This window comes from Mustela nivalis (assembly GCF_964662115.1).
Source record: "Mustela nivalis genome assembly, chromosome: 17".
In the NCBI taxonomy this organism is placed as follows: Eukaryota; Metazoa; Chordata; class Mammalia; order Carnivora; family Mustelidae; genus Mustela; species Mustela nivalis.
Window position 1 is genome coordinate 4,320,792 of NC_139036.1, and position 23,974 is coordinate 4,344,765.

Below are 23,974 nucleotides of genomic sequence, written 5' to 3' on the forward strand. Positions count from 1 at the left end.
AGTCCTTTGAACTTGTTCCTTTTTTTTTTTTTTTTTTTTTTTTTTTAGGTTTTATTTCTTTATTTGAGTGGAGAGGCAGGAGGAGAGGGGGAAGCAGGCTCCCCACTGAGCAGGGAGCTCCACACGGGGTTCAATCCCAGGACCCCGAGATCATTCCCTGAGCCAAAGGCAGACGCTTACCCCACTGAGCCACCCAGGCACCCCCCTTTGATCTTGTTCTAAGGTACACAGAGTCTGAGGATTTGGCAACATTCTCAGGTCGGAACCTGCAGGTGAGACATTCCCGGCACCCCTGCTCTTACAGCCTGGCACGGGGCTGCCCCTCCAGGGATCACAGGGAAAGGAGGTGGGAACCCCACCTGCGGCATGGCCCCAGACTGTCCTTTTCCACCCCCAGCCCTCATCCCCTCTCCCCAGAGGCAGCCAGAGAAGGGGTTTGGCTGAATGGTGGTGGGGAGACGATTCTTGGGCCTGAAGGGAACAGGGAAAGGGAGGGGCAGTACTGTTGTCTAGATCTGTAGGACCATGGCTGCTCTGGAGTTTTGGCACAGCAGGGGCAAGGATGACCATTTTGGAGAGGAAGTTCGGTCCCTGGGTTCTCGTGGGGCTGACGTAGCTCGGCCAGCACCTCCCATCATCCTCAACCCTGTCGTCCAAGGTCAAGGCAGCTGGAGGGTCCCCACTAAATGGGAGAATGAGCCAGGCAGTGGTCTGGCACGGGGCTGGGAGACTCTACAGCCTAGCAAAGCCCTCGCCGAGGGGACTCTCTGGATGGGTCACCAGTTATGGCAACAGAAAAGCCATAGGATGGATTCCCCTGCCACCAGCGCTGGAGGGATGGAGGAACCGTTCCCGGGTCCCTGGCCAAAGACACAGCGACTCTGGCCAGAGAGAGGCTGACCAGGGTTTGTCAGACACAGAATATGACTCCGGAGGCAGAGGAGGTAAAGGGGCCAGATCCAAAGTCAGGGGACACGGGACACAGGGAAGGGGTCATTGGGTGGCTATGGAGAGAGAGTTACCCATGACTGAGCTGAGGGCCGCACAGATCTCTTTCTTTCTTTTAAAATTTTATTTATTTATTTGAGAGAGAGAGAGAGAGAGAGCATGAGCCGGGGGGAGAGGCAGAGGGAGAGGGAGAAGCAGGCTCCCCACTGAGCAAGGAGCCCGACGTGGGTTTCAATCCTAGGATCCCAGGATCAAGACCTGAGCCGAAGGCAGATGCTTCACTGACTGAGCCCCCCAGGCACCCCAGGATTCTATTTCTAAGGGCTTCGGAGCTGCAAGGGAGGACATCAGACTCCCCAGATTGCTATCTGCATCGGTAACCCTGCAGCCACAAGCCATCCGGAATTGGCGGTGGGACCCCACGGAAGTGTATTTCTCTCTCAGCTCCTCGCCCAGCCCGGGTCAGCAAGGGAGCTCTGTCCTGGTCCCTCCGAGACAGCAGTTGATGGCTACACCATCTCCATGTAGGCCTCTAGAACAGCAGAGGCAGAGAGACAGGAGCTCTAGAGGGTCTCATGCAAGTGACTAAGTGCCCCAGGCCAGAGGGGACCCACAGCCCGCGGATCCCTTCCCCACGGAACTAGTTGACCAGAGCTCTTCCTGACTCCACCCAACCACCAGAGGCCCTGAGACTGAGTCTTCCCTGCATCCAGAAAAGTAACCAGATCCTAGCGGCAGCGCTAATGACCCCACATCCAGAAGCTTGGTTCTCAGGGTTTGCAAAGCACCTGCTTTTTTCCTATCAGCCCTGTGAGTCTGGATATCCCCTCGCCTCCGGATGGGTGACACACTCTGGGAGAGGAAGGCAGGAAGGCGGGGCCTGGCTAGGCGCTGGGTTGAGCTGGGAGGCCCCTGTCTCCAGAACAGAGGGTCCAAGAACTCACTGCTGCTCCCTCCTCCTCCCACCCCCTCCCACCCCAGACACACACACACACACACACACACACACCCCAAACCAAAAATGAAATGGGAGCCAAATATGTTGGACTTTATTAAATTCACTGGGCTCAAGGACAGGAAAACAGCAGGGAGGGGACAGGACAAGGGCTGGGGAGGGTCCCCGCACACACCCAGACTCCCTGGCCTGCAGCTAGACGTCCATGGAAGCTCCCCTTAAGGATGCTGATGGGGTCACCGGGGACCCCAGAGCAGACCCAGGCCATACATCTTTTCTTGCCCGTTTTCCAGGTTCTTCCAGAGAGGAAAGTTAGACTGGTGGGTCCTAGGTTTGGAGGAAAGCCAGAGAGGAAAAAGCGACAAAGTAAGAGGAAGAGTTTGAAGACAGGGTGGGGGGGGGGTGTACAGGAAGGGGGAGCTCAGAGTCCCTGTGGGGTTCTCAATGGGAGGAGGTAGGTTCCCACAGGAGAGGGAAGTTAGGAGCCTGCCCCAAGTAGAGCACGGGGTGAAGGGCTGCCTTTCTCTCGAAGGACCTGCTGTGCCCTCGACCTTAGGCAGCGGCTTCTCACCCTGGAGGCTGCTGTGCAGGTACCTCACCGCTCAGGGCCCACCTGTAGGAAGCTAGTGCCACCCTGGGTGGAAAAGGCCCCAGGTGCAGCGAAAGTCCGGCTGACCCGGAACGAGAGGACCCTGACAAGACGGCCCTCCTCCTGTGCTGGCGATGGAGCCTTTCTTCCAGGGCTGGGAGAGGTGGGGATCAGATGGACACGCTGTTCTCGATGAGGGGAGGGTCCAGGTAAGTGTAGGGCAGCTCCAGCCCCTGGTTCCGCTCCCGGATCTCCCGCGAGATCTGGGCCAAGCGGTTCTGGAAGGCGGCGATGCTCCGCCGAGGGGCCTCCTCTGTGAAGTGCTCGTCCGGGTAGGTGCCCAGGGGCCGCTGGAAAAAAACCGGGAGGCGATCCGGAGGACATTGGGGATGAGATGAAGGAGAGTGAAGGACCACGTTGGCCACCGCACAGTCACGATGGCTCCAAGGGCTTCACCCAGAACAGCCACTGCAAACTAAGACCATCCAAGCTGCTATTCCCCACTCCAGGTTGCTGCCCAGAGCAGACCCGACACCCTGCAACCCAGGGCCGGCGAGGGGCAGGAATGGACAGCCCGAGGCTAGTGCTCCCTCTGCTGGTAGCCCTCTGCCTAACAGTCTTGCTCAGAGACCGTTTCTGCACTGGAAAGCCAGGCCTTGGACCAGACATCTTTAAGGGTCCCCTCCAGGGGCACTGAGGGGCTCAGTCTTTAAGCATCTGCTTTTGGCTCAGGTCATGATCCCAGTCCTAGGATTGAGCCCCGCGTCGGGCTCCCTGCTCCCTGCTCCCTTCTCCCTCTTCCGCTCCCCCTGCTTATGTGCTCTCTCCCTAGCAAATAAAATAAAATCTTTAAAAGGTGGTATGGGAGTTTCACTTTACACTGAGTGTTCATCAGTAATGACTGTCTGTACTTCCCAAATGTTTCTTTCACGTATTGAGATGATTATATGGTGTTACTTTATTGATGTAATAAATTACATCGTTAGATTTCATCAGGGTGAACCGACCTCTCATTCCTCTCATTCCTAGAATAAACGAGACCTCAATGTGGCATATTATTGTCTTACTATGTACTATTGGCCTTCATTGGCTAATGATGTATTTTTAAGATCTTTGCAGCTAAGTGGAACACGTTTATAATTTCATTTTCTTAATTACAGCTAACACGCTGCAAGCCCTTGACATGGACTGCCATGACAGCGCAACAATCCTGTTAGACAGGTGCTCTTATCATTCCCACTTCACAGATAAAGAAACTGAGGCTTGGAGAGGCCTGATTACACATCCAGGGTCACACCGGGGGAAGTGTGGATTTGGGACTGGGACTTACTACCGGAGACCCACTTCCCTTCTTAACAGCATCACCTTGGCCAGCTGCAAGTATCAAGGGTCCCGGTAACATGATTTGGGGAGTGTCCACTTTTTTCCTATACTTTAGAGAAGTTTGAGTGACTTAGGAATGACTTGGTCCTTGAAGGTTGAGTAGAACCCCCCTTTGCAAGGAGGGGGATCAGGCCTCTTACACCCTTATCCATTTATGTGTGGTTTTCATCTCTTCTGGTGTCAATTTTTCTTTATCATTTTCCTAGAAAATCATCTCTTTCACCTCAATTTCCAAAACTGCAAATCATGTTTTCTTTTAATTTCTTCAACCTTCTCAATTATTGGCTGTTTGCTTTTCCACTCCTCCCAAATGTTGTACATTGGTCTCTCTCGTCTCTCATCTCTCTTGATTGGGATTGTCTCTGGTTTCTTTATTTTATTGGTCTTTTCAAAGAATCAGTGTTATGTCTTATTTACCGGATTGACATCTAACTCCTAAAACAATAGTGTAGGGGCACCTGGGTGGCTCAGTGGGTTAAGCCTCTGCCTTTGACTCAGGGCATGATCTCAGGGTCCTGGGATCAAGCCCTGCATCAGGCTCCCCCCCCACCACCACTGCCTGCCTCTCTGCCTACTTGTGATCTCTCTCTCTCTCTCAAATAAATAAACAAAAATAAATAAAATGATAGTGTAGCTGTCCAAAAAGGAGAACACAGGAACATGACAGGCTGGGTTAAAAGCTCTGTGACCTTGCGCAATGTACTTAGTGTCTCTGAACCAACTTGCTTAGTTTTCTTCCCTGTAAAATGCAACTACCATTTGGGGTGCCTGGCCAGTTCCACTGGTGGAACATGTGACTCTTCATCCTAAGGTTGTGAGTTGGAGCCCCATGTCGGGCTTAATTTTACTTAATTTTTTTTAATTTTATTTATTTATTTGACAGAGATCACAAGAGGCAGAGGTGGGCAGAGAGAGAGAGGGAAGCAGACTCCCTGCTGAGCAGAGAGCCCGATGCGGGGCTCCATCCCAGGACCCTAGGATCATGACCTAAGCTGAAGGCAGAGGCTTTAACCCACTGAGCCACCCAGGTGCCCAATTACTTAATTTTTTTTTTAAAGGGGGCACCTGGGTGGGTAAAGCCTCTGCCTTCAGCTCAGGTCATGATCCCAGGATCCTGGGATTGAGCCCTGGTACTGGGATTGAGCCCCACATCGTGCTCTCTGCTTAGAGGGGAGCCTGCTTCCCCCTTTTTCTCTCTCTGCCTGCCTCTCTGCCTACTTGTGATCTCTGCCAAATAAATAAATAAAATCTTTAAAAAAATTTTTTTTAATCTTAAAAAAAAAAGGAACTACCATCTATTGAACACCTATATGTTAGGCACTGTACTAAGCATTTTAAACAAAGCTCCTTACTTACTTCGTATTTTAAAATAGCATACATAAGGCATCTGATTTGATGACTGAGACATGCTGGATCCCCCAAGAAGCAATAGCTACTGTTATTGTTTGTTTGTTTGTTTGTTTGTTTTTTGCTATTGTAATTTTCTAGGTTAGACCCCTCACTGCCTTCTAGGAAGGAGCCCTCCACCCTCAACCTCTTGCCTATCATGCCTCACCACCATGATGTTGTGGTTTACAGTAAGGAATGTACATTGGAGGGGGGCACCTGGGTGGCTCAGTCATTAGCGTCTGCCTTCAGCTCAGGTCATGATCCCAGGGTTCTAGGATTGAGACCCACATTGGGCTCCCTGCTCTGAGGGCAGCCTGCTTCTCTCTCTCCCACTGCCTCTGCTTGTGTTCCCTCTCTTGCTCTCTCTCTGCCAAATAACTAAATAAAAATCTTAAAAAAAAAAAAAAAAAAAGGAACATACATTTGGGCTTCATCCCGTTCCTGGCACAGAGCTCCTAAAACCCTTATAATTTTGTAAGCGTTTGAGTGTTAAAAGTATCTTGTTATCATAATAAGGCCCTTTCAACCACACCTGAGTTTACATTTCATTTGGTGACTTATGGAAAGCCCCTAAGGATGGGGGCGGTTGCCAGGAAAGCCAGCCTTGTGATTAGAGGGTTGGAAGTTTCATCTCCAACCCCCAACCTCCAGGGAGGAGAGAGGGGCTGGAAGTTGACTTAATCCTCAGTGGTCAAATGATTCAATCAATGGCACCTAGGTAATAAGGAGACAGAAAAACCCTAGCAGCAGGGGACTGGAGAGTTTCCCCGGCTGGTGCACATGGGGAGGTATGGGGAGGGCAGGGAAGCCAGGGAGGGCCAGTCAGCCCTCCACCCACTCCCACACACCTTGCCGACCCCATCTCTGGCTGTTTGGAGCTATGTCCTTTTATAATAAACCAGTAATCTAGTAGGTAAACGGTCTTCCCTGAGTTCTGTGAGCTGGTACAGCAAATGACCAAACCTGGGGCTGAGGGTGAGGGGTTGTTGTATTTTTAGCTGGTGGGTCAGAAGCACCTAGGCTTGTGGGTGGCATCAGAGGGGGTTGGCATCTTGTGGGACTGAGTCTGAACTCATGGGACCTGACACTCTCTGCAAAGAGAGTGTCAGAATGGAGTTATATTATCTGACACCTGCTGGTCCCACACACAGTCAGTAGCTAGAAGGAGTGAGTGAAAGTATTGGGAATAGTAATATTCTGCAAGTAGACAAAAACAAAACAAAACAAAAACCAGAGTGTTGGGGTGCCTGGGTGGCTCAGTGCATTAAAGCCTCTGCCTTCGGCTCAGATCATGATCTCAGGGTCCTGGGATCAAGCCCTACATCGGGCTCTCTGCTCAGCAGGAAGCCTGATTCCTCCTCTCTCTCTCTGCCTGCCTCTCTGCCTACTTGTGATCTCTCTGTCTGTCAAATAAATAAATAAAATCTTAAAAAAAAAAAAAACAGAGTGTTTTCCTTTATAGTGAAAAAAAAAAAAAATGAACTTCTCCAAGTCCTTGAGAAATAGGACCAGAAAGGAGCAGGATCCAGGGACAAGTTCCTGGCATTCCCAGGCCATGAGATGGTAATTAAAACTTGTTAGGAAGATAACATACATCTGCACCGAAAGGAGTCAAGCACGAGAAATGACATTCCTGTGACATCAGAGGGCTTGTGAACAAGACCAGGAGGGCAGAGGCGGGACAGATGACCCCATGTGTGAATAGAAATATTGGTAATTGGTGATCAAGGAGCTGCTCTCCTGACCAAGCTGACCTGACAGCGTCCTTGCCTACTTCTGCCTAGAACTGCCCCCTCAACCATCCACATAGCCACAGAGGTGCTCTTGCTAAAACACCGATTCAGCCATGTCACCCCGGGGGGCTTAAAGCTCTTCAGTGGTTCCCCATCCTCCTCTGAATGAACACTGTGCCTGCACCAAGCCATTTGCAATCCTACCAACACACCAACAAACTCACCTTCACTTCATTTCACTTGGTTGTGTCCTTCCTCCTGCCTAGAAACTAACCCTGCCCTTCCTTTGTCTGCTGAGCTCTTACTTGATCTGCAGGTTTCAGCTTTGATGTCATTTCCTCCAAGAAGCCTTCCTGGGTTTGCCCAGACTCAGTCAGGTTCCACAAGTCCCCATTTTCACCTCTGTTATGAGACTAAGCTCCTGAGGATAGGGTTCATATCTGCCCACCAATGTCTGACACATTGCAAATGCTCATGAAGTACATTCGTATATCAATGAGTCCTACAACACTGTGATGCCCTTTTTCATGTCCCTGTGTGTCTCCTCAACTAGACTGTTGGATTCCAGAAGGCAGGAAGGTCTCATTCAGCTTTATATGCCTGGTGCCTGGTGCCATCTTGACATGTAGGGAGTCCCCAAAATAACGTGTGGTGAATATTTAGATGAATGGATGAAAAGTTAATGGATGAATGGTTGGTGGATGAAGAAGTGGGTGGAAAGATGGATGGATGCAGGGATGGAAGGATGGTTGGATGGATGGATAGGTGGATGGGTGAGTGGATGGATGGACGAACGGATAGATAAGTGGATGGATGGAAGGAAAGATGGGTGGATGGATGGATTGATGGACAGATGGATAGGTGGATGGATAGATGAATGGATAGATCAATGGATGGATGGATGGGTGGATGGGTAGGTGGATGGACAGGTGGATAGATGGATGGATGGATGGAAGGATGATAGATGAATGGATGGATCAATAGATGGATGGGTGGGTGGATGGGTGGATGGATGGACGGATGGATAGATGGATGGATGGATGGATGGATGGATGGATGGACACATGGGTGGATGGGTGGGTGGGATAGATAGATGGATGGATAAACAGACAGATAAGTGAGTGGATTGGTAAACTGGCGAATTTGATAGACATTGTGCCCGAGCCAACTAAACTGGTATTTGTTTCAATGTATGTCTTTGGGGATCAACTATCATTTCCTAAAGAAACCAAGGAACCCAAGACAAGCTCAGCAATGGGCATAAATGATGGCACTCGGTCCCCAAGCCCCCCGGAACAGTTACCACCACTGCCACTGCCCAGGCCCTCTAAACCTCCACCCCCATCCCATCCCATACCCCGTACACACCTGGTCTTTGGGCTCCTGGCTGACCAACCAGAAGAGGAGAAGGTTGTTACAGGTGACATTCACTTCTGGGAGGGTGTCTAGGTAACTCTTCAGGGTGGTGGTGCCCTTGGTCTGGGGTGGAGGCTGCCTCATGGATGATGGGGTATTGGGCATCCAGGCCCCAAAGTCATGCTGTAGAGACCCCACCCCAGTTGAGTCAGCTGGCCAGAGGGAGAGAACCAGCTCCTTCATCATTCCCGATCCTGCTCCTACCATCCCACGTCTCGCAGTTAACAAATGAAGGGATGGAGGAAAGGGAAGGGGGAGGGTGTACAGGATAGAAAATTCCAGAAGTGGGGTAGGAGGCTCACCCCTTGTCACTCCCCACCCAGTGTTCCTGGACTAGGTGGAGTGAATCACCAAGGAAGGAATTGAACCAAAGAGCTGGCATGCCACCCATTGAGGCCTGATACTCCCCTTGGCTGTGTCCTTACCAGGACAGGCCCTATATATAGGTTTTCTTCCCAACCAAACACCAGCTGGAGTCACCATTACAAGCCTAAACCCCACTCCACCCAGACCTCATCTGACACTGACCCTTCACTCCTCCACCCCACCCAGTCACCACCCAACCTCAGCTGCAATCATAAAACCACCCCAACCCTGACCCACCCCTGCTCTCAACCCCAACTCTGGCCTCACGTCCAGAGCTGAGCCCAGCCTTGCATAGCCCAGTGCCCCCAAGCCTGCCCCCTGCCACCTAACCTGCCCACTGTTGACAGCAGCGTGCTGGGCGGAGCAGTTGAAGATGACGGCAGTGAGGAACTTCACCAGCTCTCCTGGAGTGCACAGTCGGTGTGGGAAGCCTGGGTGTGGGAGGAAGGGAAAAGGGTGTGGAGGGAGGGGACGGGATTCCTAGGGGCAGCTTGGGGCTGGGGCTCACCGCAAGGGGAGAGTGAGGATGAGAGGGCTGAGCATTTGGCCACTATAGTCTTTTGACTAAGATTAGGGCTGGGCTGAGGTTAGGGACAGTTGGTCATCACCAAGGTTTGCAGTCTCTGAAGGGGGTCAGGATAGGGGCTATCTACTGGGATCGAACCAGGAAATGGCCAGCCAGCAGAGCTCACAAGGAAGAAGCCAAGTTCAAGCTGACAGCCAGTCTGGCTCTTCTCCCCACGTCTATCGGCAACCCCTGATAACACTTAATGATCTTTTAAGATTTATTTATTTATTTATTTATTTATTTGAGAGAATGAGAATGAGGGTACGGGCAGAAGGAGAGGGAGATGGAGAGAGAGAATCTCCCCACGGAGCGTGGAACCTGACATGGGGCTTGTTCCCGGGAACCCCGAGATCATGGCCTGAGCTGAAACCAAGAGCCAGATGCCCAATAGACTGAACTACCAGGTGCCCCAGCACTTAATGATCTAATTCTACCCAGTTCACCAAGACTTGTCCAAGCACCCAATGGCAGAATGTCACAACAGCTGGGCTTAGCGACAAAGGCAGGTGACCAGAGTGCATTACTCATAAGTTCACAGTGATCAAACAGAAGGGGGCTCCAAGGCCAGGGCTCGGCAACCCGAGGAGAGCCCAGGCAGGGCAGAAACCGACCCTGGGGCTGAAGCACTTAGGGGAGGTATCCCTGCAAGAAGAGAAGAGTGGGTGAGCTCTGGATAGGAAAAAGATGACAGAGGAAAAAGGCGTTTTCAGGCTCAGCTCGGAGTCCTCTCCTCCCTACATCACTGCTCTCGTCCAAATCAATGGCTTTGACAGTTTCCCAAGGGCCGAGGACTCCTAAATTCACACCTCCCGCTCCGCCTGGTCCCTGAATTCTAGATGAAGCCATGGGTATAATTGCGGGTGCCCCCTGATGCTCCAAGATGGGTGTCTGTGCCACCTCTCAGACAGCTCACCTGCAAACCCTGATGCTTGGTCCCTCCCTCACACACTCCCCAGACCTGTCCTGCCCATCGTGGTCCCATTCTGGTGGCTCTGTGTGCTCATTCCTCTTTTTAATCTCATGTCGCACGTATCAGGCAATACTTCCAGAAGTCAATCCCGTCTCACCACCTCCCGATCTCCATCATGTTGCCCCCGAGTGAACCCACCTGCTTCCACCCTTCCCCCCGAAAGCCAGAGCGACGATCCTTTAGAATCACACACCCGATCGAGTCAGCCCCTTGAGAAAACCAGTTAGTCGCAGAACTAGCGCTCTCACTTCCTTCAGCTCTCTGCTCAAACGTCACCTCCTCTGAGAGGCCTTCCTGGACCACCTAGCTGAAAAAACTCCCTCTACCCCAACGGGCTGTTTCCTTATCCTGAGCGCTCCTAGCCCACCCCCTGACATATTTGTTTGTTGATTCTCCGAATCTCCCTGCCAGAATGGGAAGCTCAGTGAAGGCCAGGAGCTCCATCTGTCATGGTCACTGCCGAACCCCAGCCGCAAGAACAATACTTAATACTGAGGGCCCAGTAATTACTGGTTGACAGGAGTGAATGCCTGAGAAGGTAAGAAGGCAGAGCCGGAATGAATGAGGCATCAGCAAGGCAAAGGGGCAGGGAGGGTCCTTATCGGAGGCGAGGCCATGGCATGGGCCAGGCCACGCAGTTTCTGGGGACAATTTCTGAGGACGGTCAGGGCGGTGGCCCCACAGACCAGATGGGCGGGCAGCAAGAGGCTGGGAACGGTGAGTCCTATGGAGAAGCAGCTGCCACACTATGGGAAATGGGATAGGGTGGTGATAGGGGGACAGGAGGGTGGCAAGAGGAATTGGTCACCCAACCGGATTTAGGCAAACAGGAAGACAAAGTGGGAGCCAAAGATGGCTTCAGAGTTTGCAGTCGGGATGCAGAGCAGTGGGGGAAAGACCAGGCATCTGACTGGGAGTCCGGGGGAATTTTCTGGATATTCCCTTCGAGGTAGATAGTCTAACCTGGAAGGGCTGAGATTAAAAGGCAAAGGACATCAGGCCTTCTGTGGGAATTTTTCTGTAGCTCCTGTAGTTAATTTGTTCCCCGTGAAATATGGAAGCAAAAGTCACACTGACTGAAGTTAATTAATGAGTGTGCCTCACCTTGAACTCCGATAAGCTCGCAGAGTCAGAGACAGGTTGAATAAAGGAAGATAGGGGAGTCAGCCAGCAGTAATTAGACCCCCCGCTGCCCCAGGTCTTAAATAAGAAACAGCCCCAAGGTGGGGGGGGCGGATAAAAGCCCCGGGCACGGGGAGGAAGCCATCAGGATCAGGTCAACCCAGGATTAACAATAGCCTTGCAAAGCAAGGGCAGTTCATCCTTTAAAGATCCAAAAGGGGGGACGCCTGGGTGGCTCAGTTGGTTAAGCCTCTGCCTTCAGCTTAGGCCATGATCTCAGGGGCCTGGGTCGTGATCTCGGAGTCCTGGGATGGAGCCCCGCAACAGGCTCTCTGCTCAGCAGGGAGCCTGCTTCCCACCCACCCCACCCCACCCCCCGCCCCCCACCGCCTGCCTCTCTGCCTACTTGTGATCTCCCTCTCTGTCAAGTAAATAAATAAAATCTTAAAAAAAAAAAAAAAAGACCCAAAAGGGGGTGCCTGGGTGGCTCAGTTGGTTAAGCATCTGTCTCTGGCTCAGGTCATGATTTCAGGGTCATGGGATCGAGCCCCGTGTAGGACTCCCTGCTCAATGGGGAGTCTGCCTCTCCCTCTATGGGTCCATATTGGAGTTTATTGTCAATTTTGTCAAGCGTGATGACAGTATTGTGGTTCCATAGAAAAACCTTTTTTTGGAGCTGCCTATTGATTTGGAATAAAATAGGAAATGGGCATAATTTACAAGAACTCAGCAATAAACAAAAGCAAGAGATTAATCAAATGAGTGCTTGTTGAATCTGGGCGGTGGGTGAGTGGGTGTTTGATACATTACACTCTCTATGTTTAAAATTTGTTGTTTAAAGGGATAAAAGAAGTCTCAGAACCTGTAGCTGGTAGTTTTTCTGTGCTGGTCTCAAGGGTGACAATGAGACAGCAGCAAAAATGGAAAGTTCTTCAGGGAATGAGGGGCAGGGCGCTTTCCAAGTCTGGAATCAGCAGCAGAGGGGACATGGGAGAAGGGATCACTTCATTATGGGAGGGTAGAGAGGAGACAGACCCAGTTGGGACAAGCCAATAGCTGGGGTGGGGTCGTGGCAGAGGCCTGGGAGGCTCAGAGGATGTTTCCTCCCTGGGGCTAAGGGGAGATGTTAAGGAAGGGAGTATGGTCTGCTGAGGTTGAGCAAAGGAGGCGGAAGAGGGGGCCACTGGTGTCGTGTCGGTGGGTCTCAAAAGCCTCTCGGCTTGAGTATCAGAAGAAGGGGGGGACATCAGTGTTAGGTGTTAGTAGGGAAGAACAAGGCGGCAGCAGGACCATGTCACTCCATGAGGCCAAAAGAAATGAAAGAGGTTGGTGGCTAGAGGGGCCACCTGGTGGGACAAGCATGAGGAAGTACGAGAGATGGTTCCAGAATCCTCAAACTCTGAGGCTGGAGACAGCTCCTACCACGTGATGGGACACATCCACCTAGCTCCACAAGCAGCAGTGAATGGACAGGCTCAAGTAAAGATCGAGGAAAAACCAGAGGGTCACAGAGCAGTGGCTGCGAGCAAGGACTTTGGAGACCGTGAGAGCCAGCTCTGGATCCCGCCTCTGCCCCTATCTGCAAAGCCTTCCGTATGCTTGCTCCTCATCTGTTCAGCGGGGCTAATGATAGGATGCACTTCAAAGGCTTGTCCCTAAATAAGAACCAGGTAACAGGTGAGGCCAGAGGGAACACCGGGTCTTTGGGAGCTGGTGGGTGGGGGATGGGATACCTGAGCTTTCCCGGCCCAGGAACGCCCGAGCAAAGATCTCGCCGACCCAAGCCTGCAGCTCCGAGTCTTGCTGCACAGATGCATTGCTGGGGTAATAGTAGCCCACGATTTCTGAGACAAAGCTGCAGGAAAGAGATGCTAGTGCCACGGGGGAGACCTTGGGCTTGGGCTTGGTCAGAAATCCAAAGCCCAGTACCATTCAGGCGAGGGAGAGCCAGACAGCCAGTGTCCACCAAGACCCCACCTCAGTCCAGTGGGAGCCCCCAGATCCAGAGGGAACCCGAAGGCCCAGGTTTGGGGACTCCTGAGCCATGGGTGCTCTGGGCCTCCTTCCCCCCCAGGGGTCTGGGAGTGGTGAGTGCACTGAGGAGAGCCTGGGGGCCCCGGCCCACACCTCACTGTTGCACCTCTCCCCACCCAGTTCCTCTGGACACCCTGTTCTCTCCTTTCTCTGCTGCTGTGTTCATACACAACCCAGCCCCTCCCAAGCCAGCAGTCATTTCATCAATGACCCCAACTCCAATTCTCGCCCTGGGGGAGCTCCCTGCGGGGACCTGATGCACCCACGACATCCAGCCCTAAACTCTCCAGCATGAGAACAGGGATCCACACTGCCCCGCCCCCGCCCCAGCCAGGAGGCCCTGGTGGGGCCAGACTGGCTATAGGGTCCCGGGCCTGCACCCCGCACCTCTCAATGGCCGCCCAGATCCTTAGGCCGTCGTCCCGGTAGTGGTAGTTGGGGATGGCCAGGACGCCACGGGCCCGCACACTGTCCGGAAGGCAGAAATCGGTGTAGGTGAAGTGGGCCAGAGCCGTGCTTATGAGGTAGAGGAGGCCTTGTCTTCCAACCGAGGTGACCTGAGAACACGCAACACAGCCCGGCTTGGGGACTTGGGGAGGAGACGAGACTAGGGACTCAGCTCTAGGGGTGTTAATCAAGGAGTCCAAGACACGGATCAAACCCCTCCACGGGGACTGACGCGCGCCTCGGAAGCGGCAGTCCTACTAGGTGCATGGGAGAAATCCCTTAAATATCAGGTAACTGAAAGAAAGTCGCGACGCCGGCGCAGGGGCCGCGGGGGGAGCGATCCAGCGCGGCTGCCCTGCCCACCTCCGGGAGACTTCGGAGGCCTGAGGGGGCGGGGCCCGGGTTCGTTGGCGGGGCAAGTCGGGGGACCGGCGGGATGAGCGGGGCTTGTGGGTTGGGGCTGGCAGGGACGGCGAGGAGGGATTGGGAGCCGAAGAGGCTTGTGGGCGGGGCAAAGGGTCCTCGGGGCGGGACTTCAGAGGCGGGGGGCGGGGGGCGGAGGCCGCACCTTGTCCACTAGGCCCTCGGGGTTGAGCAGCGTGGCCCGCGCGATGGTGTTCACCTGCAGCGTGTAGCGAGTGTGGGGGAGCAGGAGCTGCGGGCGGGATGAGCGCACAGGAGCCGAAGGTCAGGGGAGCAGGCCGAATCGGCCCGCCCGCTCCGGCCCCCGCCCGGGGGGGCCCACAGACCTTGTAGATCGGATGGCAGAGCGGCAGCTGGCGCAGCGTGGCCATGGCGAAGGCCTCGCACAGCAGATGCGTACACAGAAAGTGCGTGTTGTTCTCGTGCACCAGGAATTCGGAGTTGCGCACCCACGTCTTGGCCAGCAGCCAGTCCCAGTAAGAGTCCGTGGGCAGAAAGATGGGGCTGTCGGGCCCGGGGGTCTGGCTGAGCTGCGCCCCAGAATAATAAGGGGATGAGGCTCAAGACTGCTAGCGTGCTCCTGAGCCCGCCCCCGCCTCCCGCCTCGGCCTCCCGCCCGGGCGCTCACCTGGATGGCCAGGGGCACTAGCGCCCCCTGCGGGTTGAGCCACAGCAGGCAGAGCGGGGCGGCCACATACTGGAGGCGGCCGTTGAGGCAGTGGACAGGGGCCTCGGCCAGGATCCAGTAGTCGGCTAGGAAAATGTTCCCCCTCTGGGGAAGGCACACAGAGGCTCACAGCGCCCTCCGACCCGCGCTGCCCTCTCTGTCCCCCCGCCCACCCCCACCCCAGCCGGGGCCTCAGTAATGCTCGGTGCCTGCGCTCCTGCCCAGAGTTCGGTACCCCGCCCTCACCAGAATGTTCGGAATGAGGTCCAGCTGAGTCCCTGGTGCGGCACCTCCCACCTGGGGAAGCTGGCCTCCTCTCCCAGGCCCCCCCATACCTGGTCCTTCCTGCTCTCTCAACTCAGTGACCCTGTCAGTATATCCCACAACAGGAAAATGACCTGAGAACTGACTGCCCCATCTCCAGTCTCCTGGAGGCTGCCTGAGGGCTTGGCTGCCCCGGAGAGACTGATGATCATCTCCCCCAGGCCCTCCAAGCTCTGGTCTCTATGACTGTTCCTCTTGTATCCAGAGGCACTGCCTTCCTTCCACCTGTCCTAAAATCGCTTTCTTTGGGCCCCAGCACTGTGAATCTTGGAGGCCCCAGAACACAGGCAGGGTCTTCTCTTCCATGCCATCTTGCTCACGTGTACCATCCTCCAAGCCTCCCTCAGGCTCCCAGCCATGCCCAGCCCCATCCACCCCCCCTCCCCATCTGCTCCAACTCAAAGTTGCCATGCGGGCTGCAGACACAGCCATCCCACCACTCCCTGCCACGCCCATCCCTTGTCCATAATGGCACCTCACCCACCTCTAGTTCTGTCTGCAGGCAGGTGTCGGGTCCCAGCAAGGGGGCCACCATGTCATTGGTGACGGGCAGCTTGCTGGGCAAACTGGAAAGGCAGTGGAGCATGACGGGGTTGACGCCGTTCAGGTACTGGTACCCGAAGAAGGGGTCCTCGCACCAGTGCTCTGTAACGTACTCTAGGGGGCAAGAGACGGGGCTGCTTGGCCTGGAAACCACTTTCCAAGATCCAACCCTTGACCGTCTCCCTAGCAGGGAGAGTATTTCTCGGCCCTCACTCCCCTATTCCTGTCCCCTCCCAGAGGAAGGGGAGGTGGCATGAGCTCCTAAGGGGAATCTGTGAGGTGGTCGCCCAGGAAACCAGGAGCCCCTCGGCCTGCGATTCCATGGTGTCCGTGAGAGGGCTGAAAGAGGGCCCCTTCCCAGGATGGGGCGGAGGGCTCCAAGCACGGGCTGGGAGACATCTGCCTGCCTCTGCGCACCCGAAATGACTGTCTTGTGGCACCAGAAGATATTCCGGATGTCATCCAGCTTCTTCCAGGAGCCCTTGCGGTCCAACAGCCCACGGAGCTTCATGCCCAAGGACCTGCGGAGGAGGGGAAGCGACAGTGGGGTCCAGGGCTGCCTGGGGCACTGTGCCCCCCAGCCTAGAGGCCTGGAGGGACCCGACCAGGTCAATGTCCTGATCAGAGGTGCCTAACATTGCGCCCTCGAGAAAAGTCTAGTGGCCCACTGAGGCTCTCAGGGGTGGGTCCATATGTGAACACAGCCAGTCTTCAACAGAGCCTTGGCCTTTCTCCAAGCTTCCATCTAGTCACGGACCTTCTCTGGCCTCTGTCTGGCCAGGATGCCTGCCACCAGCAGTCCCAACCAACCACAGCCTTCTCGTGACACATCATAACCGGAGGTGTACTTTGCACACCAGACTAGGGGGGACCATGCACTTTTCTCTTTGTGGGTGTCTGTACTGTTTGAATATTTTGGAGCTGGGCCGTCCTCTCCACCTTCGATCAAACCTAGCCAAGACACAGTCTTGTGTGCCTTGTGTGCCTTGTGAACAAGACACAAGCCACGGAGCACAGCCAGACGCCGTGTAAACACCCACCTGGTGTGTATCTTCCACAAAAACCCTCCTCCTTCCCTGCGTGACACAGTAAATCCACGTCCTCCAGCCACCCTCTATTGCACACGATACTGTGAGCCCCTTAGGGCCAGGACTGGCCTGGGCCCGACATACTGATTCATAATAATCACTCAATGACTGCACTGAGTCAAATGGAAGGGAAGGCACCGCCTACCAGGTGGGTTTGTAGCAAGCAGTGGGGGAGGGAGGAAGGGTACACATGCTTAGGTGCCCAAAGGGTGTGGGCGCCATGACCTCACAACCCCGGAGACAACTTCCCCCGAGCCACTCTCGGTCTACAGCATTTGCCGAGCACCTGCTCTGTAAGGCCCCAAAGAGGGGAAACACCGGTGGGAGCTCAGTATTAAAGCAGAGAGCAAGGAGGGGCACCTGGGGGGCTCAATCTGTGAAGCCTCTGCCTTCGGCTCAGGTCATGATCTCAGGGTTCTGGGATAGACTCCCGCCTCTGGCTCCCTGCTCAGCAGGGAGCCTGCTTCTCCCTCTCCCTCTGCCCTTATCCCCCACTTGTTCTCTCCCTCAAATAAATGAATAAGTAAAGTCTTAAAAAAAAAAAAAAAAAAAGGTGCCTGGGTGGCTCAGTGGGTTAAGCCTCTGCCTTCAGCTCCAGTCATGATCCCAGGTTCATTGGATCAAGTCCGAATCGCGCTCTCTGCTCAGCAGGGAGCCTGCTTCCCCCTCTTCCTCTGCCTGCGTCTCTGCCTACTTGTGATCTCTCTCTCTCTCTTTCTGTGTCAAAAAAAAAAAAAAAAAAAAAAAAAGGCAGAAAGCAAAGAGGCAGTAAAAGAGAAAGAAAGTATCTTCCTTTTCCAAGGGCCTGGTGCCATTGTCCCACACTGAGACCCAGCTACCACCCCTCCCCTCCACGGATCCCCAGTGGCTGCGAAATGTGTGCCCCCCCGCCCCCACTGCCCATGGGCCCTCCTCTGAGCCCCACACAGGCTGTCCTAGTGATCTCCCAGGCCTTCCCTTGCCTAGACCCACATGTCCATCTGGGGACCAGCTCAGGTGACCCTGATCCCTCAGCCCTGCCCAGGCCTGAGGCCCGAGCCACCTGTGACCACCTTGTGCTCCAGCCCAGACACTCCCTGACTCCCCACTCACTCCACATCTGCCCTCTTCCCACTAGTCCTTCTTCCAGTCAATCAGGTACAGAAGCCCCGAGGAAGAGGACCCAGCCCCTTGCCCCAGACTCCTCTGGGCCTTCTAAGGCAGTCCCTGCACAGATGGTCAGCCGAGCCTCTCAGTCCTCCAGACAAACCTGACTTTGCCCAGGATTCGCCTTCTCTCTGCTCACCTCTCCTTTTCATGGCCCAAAGCCGCCTCCATCCCACCTGCCTTTCCGAGAGCCACCAGTTGGCCCCTGCTGGCCCCAGGCTGACTCTGGACACGAGGGTCGATGACACCCCCTCCAAAGTCACACTTAGAGCTGCAGCTGTGGACTCCAGCTGCTAAAGGCCCCTCTGGTTCCTAATTAGCTGTGCCACACATCTCCCTAGGGACACTGAGCTCCTCATGGTGGAAGATGACATCCTAACACCTAGTCACATCCACTGAGAGATGTTTTGTGCTGGGTGTCATCTCACTTACTCTCCCCCAGACCTACGAGGCAGGTAAGGGTGCTACTGTCATTTTAACAAATGAGGACATGGTTTAGAGGCCACGTGAAGATCAAAGTCACTCAGCTGGAAGGTGTGGGTTCTGGGATCTGAACACAAGGTGGTCTGACTTCACTTCCTTTAAAGCTTTAGGACCTAGCCTCCCTGTCCTGTTTAACACGGTCCCACCTACAGGGCCCGGGGCCAAGCTCTGCACTGAGAAGAGGCTCGTTCATTTCATAGATTTGAGGACTGGAAAGAGCGGGGGTGACAAATGAGCAAAGAGGAGGTGATGGGGAGTCAGAGAATGGAGAGAGAAGGAAGAGACTGGGGACAGAGATGGGGAGATCGTGGACAGAGAAGGGGAGATTGGGGACAGAGAAGGGGAGACCGGGACAGAGTGGAGGAGACCAGGGACAGAAGGGGAAGACTGGAGTGGAGGGGGGAGGAAGGGGACAGAGAGAAGGGCCAGGGACAGGGGCAGGGGGTGGGGGGGGACAGAAACAGAGCTGTGGATATGCCCGGCAGGGTGGAGGCAGAAGGGAGAGTGACAGGAGTGTGGGGAGGGCAGTGGCCTCACGCTGGGATGGCATTGAAGAGCAGGGAGGCTGTCTTGGTGGCCGAGTAGCGGATGTTGGGCTCCATGTGCATCAGGGATGGGAAGTCAATCTTCATGGGGAAGCCTGGCAGGTACCGATTCCCACTGCTGTGGAGGGTGGCAGGGAGACAGAAAGACAGACACCGGTCAGATGGACCTGCAGCCCACTCCTCTTCATTCCTTCCCTGGATCCTCCCCTGGCTCCGCACTCCTGCCCAACCCTGTCCGCTGGAAGCCACATTCCTGCCAGACCCTCGGGGTCACCCCCCACCCCTGCCCATTCCGCCCCTCACTCTTGGACTGCCGCCACAGTTCTCGTTCCCGGCTGTCCGGGCCCCATGTTCCCAGCCTTCACTTCACGTCCCTCCACCTTCTTCCCCAGCCTGGGTCCCCCCTCACCTGTCCCCTTGGTCTGCTCGAGGTGTCATCTTGGTCAAGGCAAACTTCTTGTCTGTCTCCATCTCCTCAAAGCTGCTGACGTCTATCATGCCGGGAAAGCCAGGGGCATAAACTTTCCACCTTCCGGGGGAAAGAGGTCAGGGGTGGCTAGTCAAACTTAAAGTAAACATAGACTTCAGCTTTTTAAATTAAAACTCACATAAACCGGGTGCCTGGGTCATTGCGCATTTGCCTTTGGCTCAGGTCATGATCCTGGGGTCCTGGAATCAAGTCCCACATTGGGCTCAGGGGGAAGCTGCTTCTCCCTCTCCCACCACACCCCCCGTGCTACTCCCCCTGCTTGTGTTCTCTCTCTCTCTCTCTCTCTCTCTCTCTCTTGCTGTGTCTCTCTCTGTCAAATAAATAAATAAATAAATAAATAACCTCCTAGAAACCACCCAATTTCTGGGGGAGGTGATGAAGAATTAGAATTTTCTCCCTGAAGACACTAGGCTTTAGGTGGGGGTAGCATTTTAGGATAACGCACACATCCAGACAGGTTCAGAGAGAGGTCTGCATTGAGATTAAGATCATGGCTGGTTTGGGGGGGACGCTGAGGCTGAGGCTGGACTGAGATCAGTCAAGGCCAGGGTCATGTCTGACATCCGGGGGCCATCAAGGACAGCTGGGGGAGGGGGATGAGTATGGATTCACTGATTCTATTGGGACAATTGTTGGTACTGGTGTTCTGGGTCTGGACTCCGGGTCAAGCTCAGATGAAAGTTAGGGTTACACGAGGTCCTGATTGGAGCTGGGACCCCAAGGTTGGATCTGAGGTCAGAGTTAGCGACTGTCTGATGGAGGCTGAGATCGGCATAAAGGTGGGGAAAGAAGTCAAATTAGGCCTCCCTCACCGGTAGCATTCCTGTCGACCCTGGAGTTCCCGTCTCCTGTGGTCCAGAAGGAGGGGAAGGGAGTCCTGACAAATGGTTTTTGCTGTGGGGAATGAAAAGTACTCATCATACACGTGTCTTTTCAAACAACATATCCTCCAGGAAAGCTTGTCTGAATGCCCTAACCTTGAACCCACCCCTCAGTGACAGGGATACCCCATGTTCTCTGCACATTCATCAGCAGAAGGAACTCAAGGAAACCTCACCCCAAAACTATAACGAACATCCTAACTGTATGTTTGCCTCCTTCCCAGGACTCTTTTGGGGCAGAAATTACATTTTAGTCATTTTGTGTATTCCCGGCACCTAGCGTGGTGCTCTGACACTGTGTACAAGCCCTGCTCTTGAAAAATGACTGATGCATGAATATATTTTGGGAAGCGGTGGACAGACGGAAATGCTAGGATAAAGAACCCTCTAGGGGGCCGAGATTTCACCTCTCATCCACACTTGTCAACACTCGTGTCAACACTTGGACCAGCCCCGGCCATGCCTCTTGGGATCAGATAGCTCAGGAGACGTGGGTGGGGATCCAGAGGCTGAAGGAGCTCGAGCTCGGCATCCTTGAAAGGCCCCCCAGATGCAAGGGCGAATCCTAAGAGCACGTCACAGGGACATCGTCCACACCAGAAAAGCCAATAGTAGTCATCGGCAAGGCCAATTGGCGAGGCCTTTCCAGCTTCTGCACCTGTCGACACCCAGTGACTCTGCTCTCAGCTCAAGTCTGCTCTGGGCACAGGAGAAATTCACTCTGGGGGAGCGCAGAGGGAGTCGGCCGAAAGCAACTCGAAACTCTGTATGTTTGCACTTGTGTCTGTGTCTGTGAGTCGTGTGAGCGGCTAAGAGCGTGTGTGTCTAGTCTTTGCGTCCCCAGAGGGGCATACACTGCCTAGAAATTCCCTGCTGAAATTCCAGGGCTCTAGAGGCTCAATTTTGTTCAGAAAGCATCGACTTCAGAGCTCTGGATTACAGTTACCCTAACCTTAACCCCACCCCACCCGCCTTCCTTGCAGCATGGGCTCCAGGAGGCCCCCACCCCCTGACCCCCACGGATGCCTCCTGAAGCCCAGGCCAGCCCCCGCCTCCCGCCCACCTGTTCCTGGTCGCAGCTCTATGGTGCAGTAGCCCTCAATCCACTGATAGCAGGGGAAGTGGGAACGGGTGCCATCGGGGGCCGTGACACAGAGGCAGCTGCAGTACCAGGAGTCCTTGGGGAAGAAGGCATAGCGCTCCTTGTGCAGACGCAGCAGCAAGAGCTCGCCCAGGTCGGAGGAGCACCGCACCTTGTACTTCTGCACCTGGGGGGACCAAGAAGCCAGCAGGTGAGAGGGGAGGGACAGAGGGGGCATCCTTAGACCTTGCGTGCGTGCATCTGCGCCTGCTGTGGCATATAAACCGAGGGCCGCTAAGCCACACAGGGCCTTTGCACGAATTAGGAAAAGGCACCCCTTCAACCAAGCAGAGGCGGCCACAGCTCCCAGAGGCAGGGCGATTGAGCAGAGTGGATCCTGGACCTCAGCAGCCTCCTTGGCGTCGTGGGGCCTGGCCGAGGCAAGCAGATCCCCTCCAGAGAAGAGGAAAACCCCCCAACTCACAGAGGGTAAGTGACTTGCCCTCAGCCCACCACGGGATGATGGGAGGAGCTAGAAAGCAGGTAGAGTTCTCTTGACCCCCAGCACCGCCCCCTTCTTTCTTCACAGCCCTGCCTGGGTAGAATGGATGGGCTCCCCAGGAAAGCCAGAGACCAGAATAGGACGGTGAGGAGGTCAGCACCTGAGTTCTGCAGGGTTGGAGGAATGACCTGGGGGAATGACCCTCTCCTCCTTCAGGGTTCCCTGCCCAGGGGGTCTCAGGGGTCCCTCCTCCCTCTCTCGAACTTACAGATCCAGGGGCGAAGTCCCTGCCCAGGCGATCGAGCAGCTGTTTGGGGCTCTCTCCACAAGTGCCCACCAGGGTGACAGAGATGTTGTCCAGCGTGCCAGCCTTCAGGTAGGGACCCGTGGTCACACACACGCGGTACACGGCCATGGTGGGGAGGAAGGAAGGATGCCCCGGCAGCGGTGGCCACAGCAGCAGGCAGTCCGCCTCGGAGCAGGGGCGCGGCGGGCCAGGCGGGGCTGAGCTGTCGGGCTGCGAAGTCCCTGAGGAGGGGGCTAGGCAGGGGCAGGAGGCTTCCCAGGGAAAGCCCCGCTCTCTCTTGGATGCTCCGGGGCTCGCTGGCCTCTCTCCCCCGAAGCTCGCGGTCGCTGCCCGGGCTCGCTGCGGGCTCCCTCTCCCCACCCTAATAGTTGTTTGCCTGCCTCTGACACAGCCGGTCTCTCTGGCTGGCAGGACGGGACTCACCCAGATGGGTATCAGGAGCCCGAGCCCCGCTGGGAAGGGAGGGACCGGGGGCTGAGAGGGAGACGAGGAGCTGATGACACCTGTGTGACTGGGACACTGCCCTGCTCTCGGTCAGGGGCCTGCTGCTACCCTGGGGCCCTGGTCCGCCCACTCCCCAACGTGCCCCGAGACCCCTTCCGCCTCTCAGCCGGGCTTGGGCCCGGGGCACCCGCATTCCCTACTTGTGAATCATCCGTGTGAATCAGTCCTCGCGAGGGAGCCATAGTCGGCGTAAGTCCCGGGTGACCGCGGCCACACCGAGGCGAATCGCCCCTGCAGAGGAGTCAGGCACAGCTCCCCTGTTGCTCCCCACTACGCACCGCCGTCCCCACGCCCGGTGCCCTGGTCCCCGCTCCGCGGCACGTCCGATCTCGGTCCCTCCGTCGGGATGGGGCCGGCCAGGGGACCAAAGTGGGCTCGCGGCCTCGGTTCCGCTCGAGGCCCGCCCGCCGCCTGCAGGGCGGGGGCCGAGTGCCCGGGGGTGGGGGGTGAGGCCGGGGTGGCGCGCGATGCCCAGGATCTGGGTCACCCGAGCCGCGGACAAACCGCTCCGCGGGGGAGGCTCGCAGCCGGCAGCGGCCCCGCGCGGCCAATCTCCGCACCACAGCGGTCCAGGTACCGCAGCGGCCCAGCCTCCGCGGCGCTCCGGCCTCAGCCGCCCAACCCCGGCCGGGACGGTGCTCCAGAGAGGCAGGCGGAGCGCCGGCAGCAGCCGCTGGGCTGCACCTGCTCGTTCCTGGTGCGCGCGGGGGGCGCTGTGCTCTGCGTACCATCCGACTCCGTTTCAGGGAGCCGGAATTTCCGCGAGCGAACAGCTCTTATAAGCAGGATCGGAGCCCTCCGGCAAGAGCCCGGATAGCTCAGTCGGTAGAGCATCAGACTTTTAATCTGAGGGTCCAGGGTTCAAGTCCCTGTTCGGGCGTCTGCTTTTTTTTCTCCCTTTTAAAGAGGTGGCGTCTTATCTGTATTACTTTAAACAAAACCAAGGGGAGGGGGAAAAAAAAGGATGACCAAAGTGCTGTTAACATGTTTCTGCGAATTTAAACGTTCAAGTAGGCACCTTCGAGAATGAACCAGGTGAGATTAATTATAATAACATTTTATTTAACCCC

General features: G+C 55.3%; 1 protein-coding gene across 2 annotated transcripts; it reads right to left on the minus strand.

The window, feature by feature from the left end:
* Positions 1-1,975: 1,975 nt before the first annotated feature.
* On the minus strand, positions 1,976-23,576 carry ALOXE3 (arachidonate epidermal lipoxygenase 3). 2 transcript variants are annotated; one of them, XM_082708168.1, is made up of 15 exons: positions 22,362-23,576; positions 21,574-21,778; positions 20,442-20,523; positions 19,549-19,668; positions 19,132-19,257; positions 16,295-16,398; positions 15,819-15,991; positions 14,972-15,115; positions 14,670-14,873; positions 14,489-14,575; positions 13,861-14,030; positions 13,173-13,294; positions 9,110-9,210; positions 8,366-8,536; positions 1,976-2,842 (listed from the first exon to the last, which is right to left on the minus strand). In XM_082708168.1, the coding sequence occupies exons 1-15, from the start codon at positions 22,506-22,508 to the stop codon at positions 2,663-2,665; spliced, it is 2,136 nt and encodes a 711-aa protein (XP_082564294.1). In that variant the 5' UTR covers positions 22,509-23,576; the 3' UTR covers positions 1,976-2,662. The 2 variants fall into 2 exon arrangements, with proteins under 2 accessions (XP_082564294.1, XP_082564295.1); XM_082708169.1 differs by lacking the exons at positions 21,574-21,778; positions 22,362-23,576 and adding an exon at positions 20,918-21,001 and having other exon boundaries at positions 2,562-2,842.
* Between the last annotated feature and the right edge of the window lie 398 nt (positions 23,577-23,974).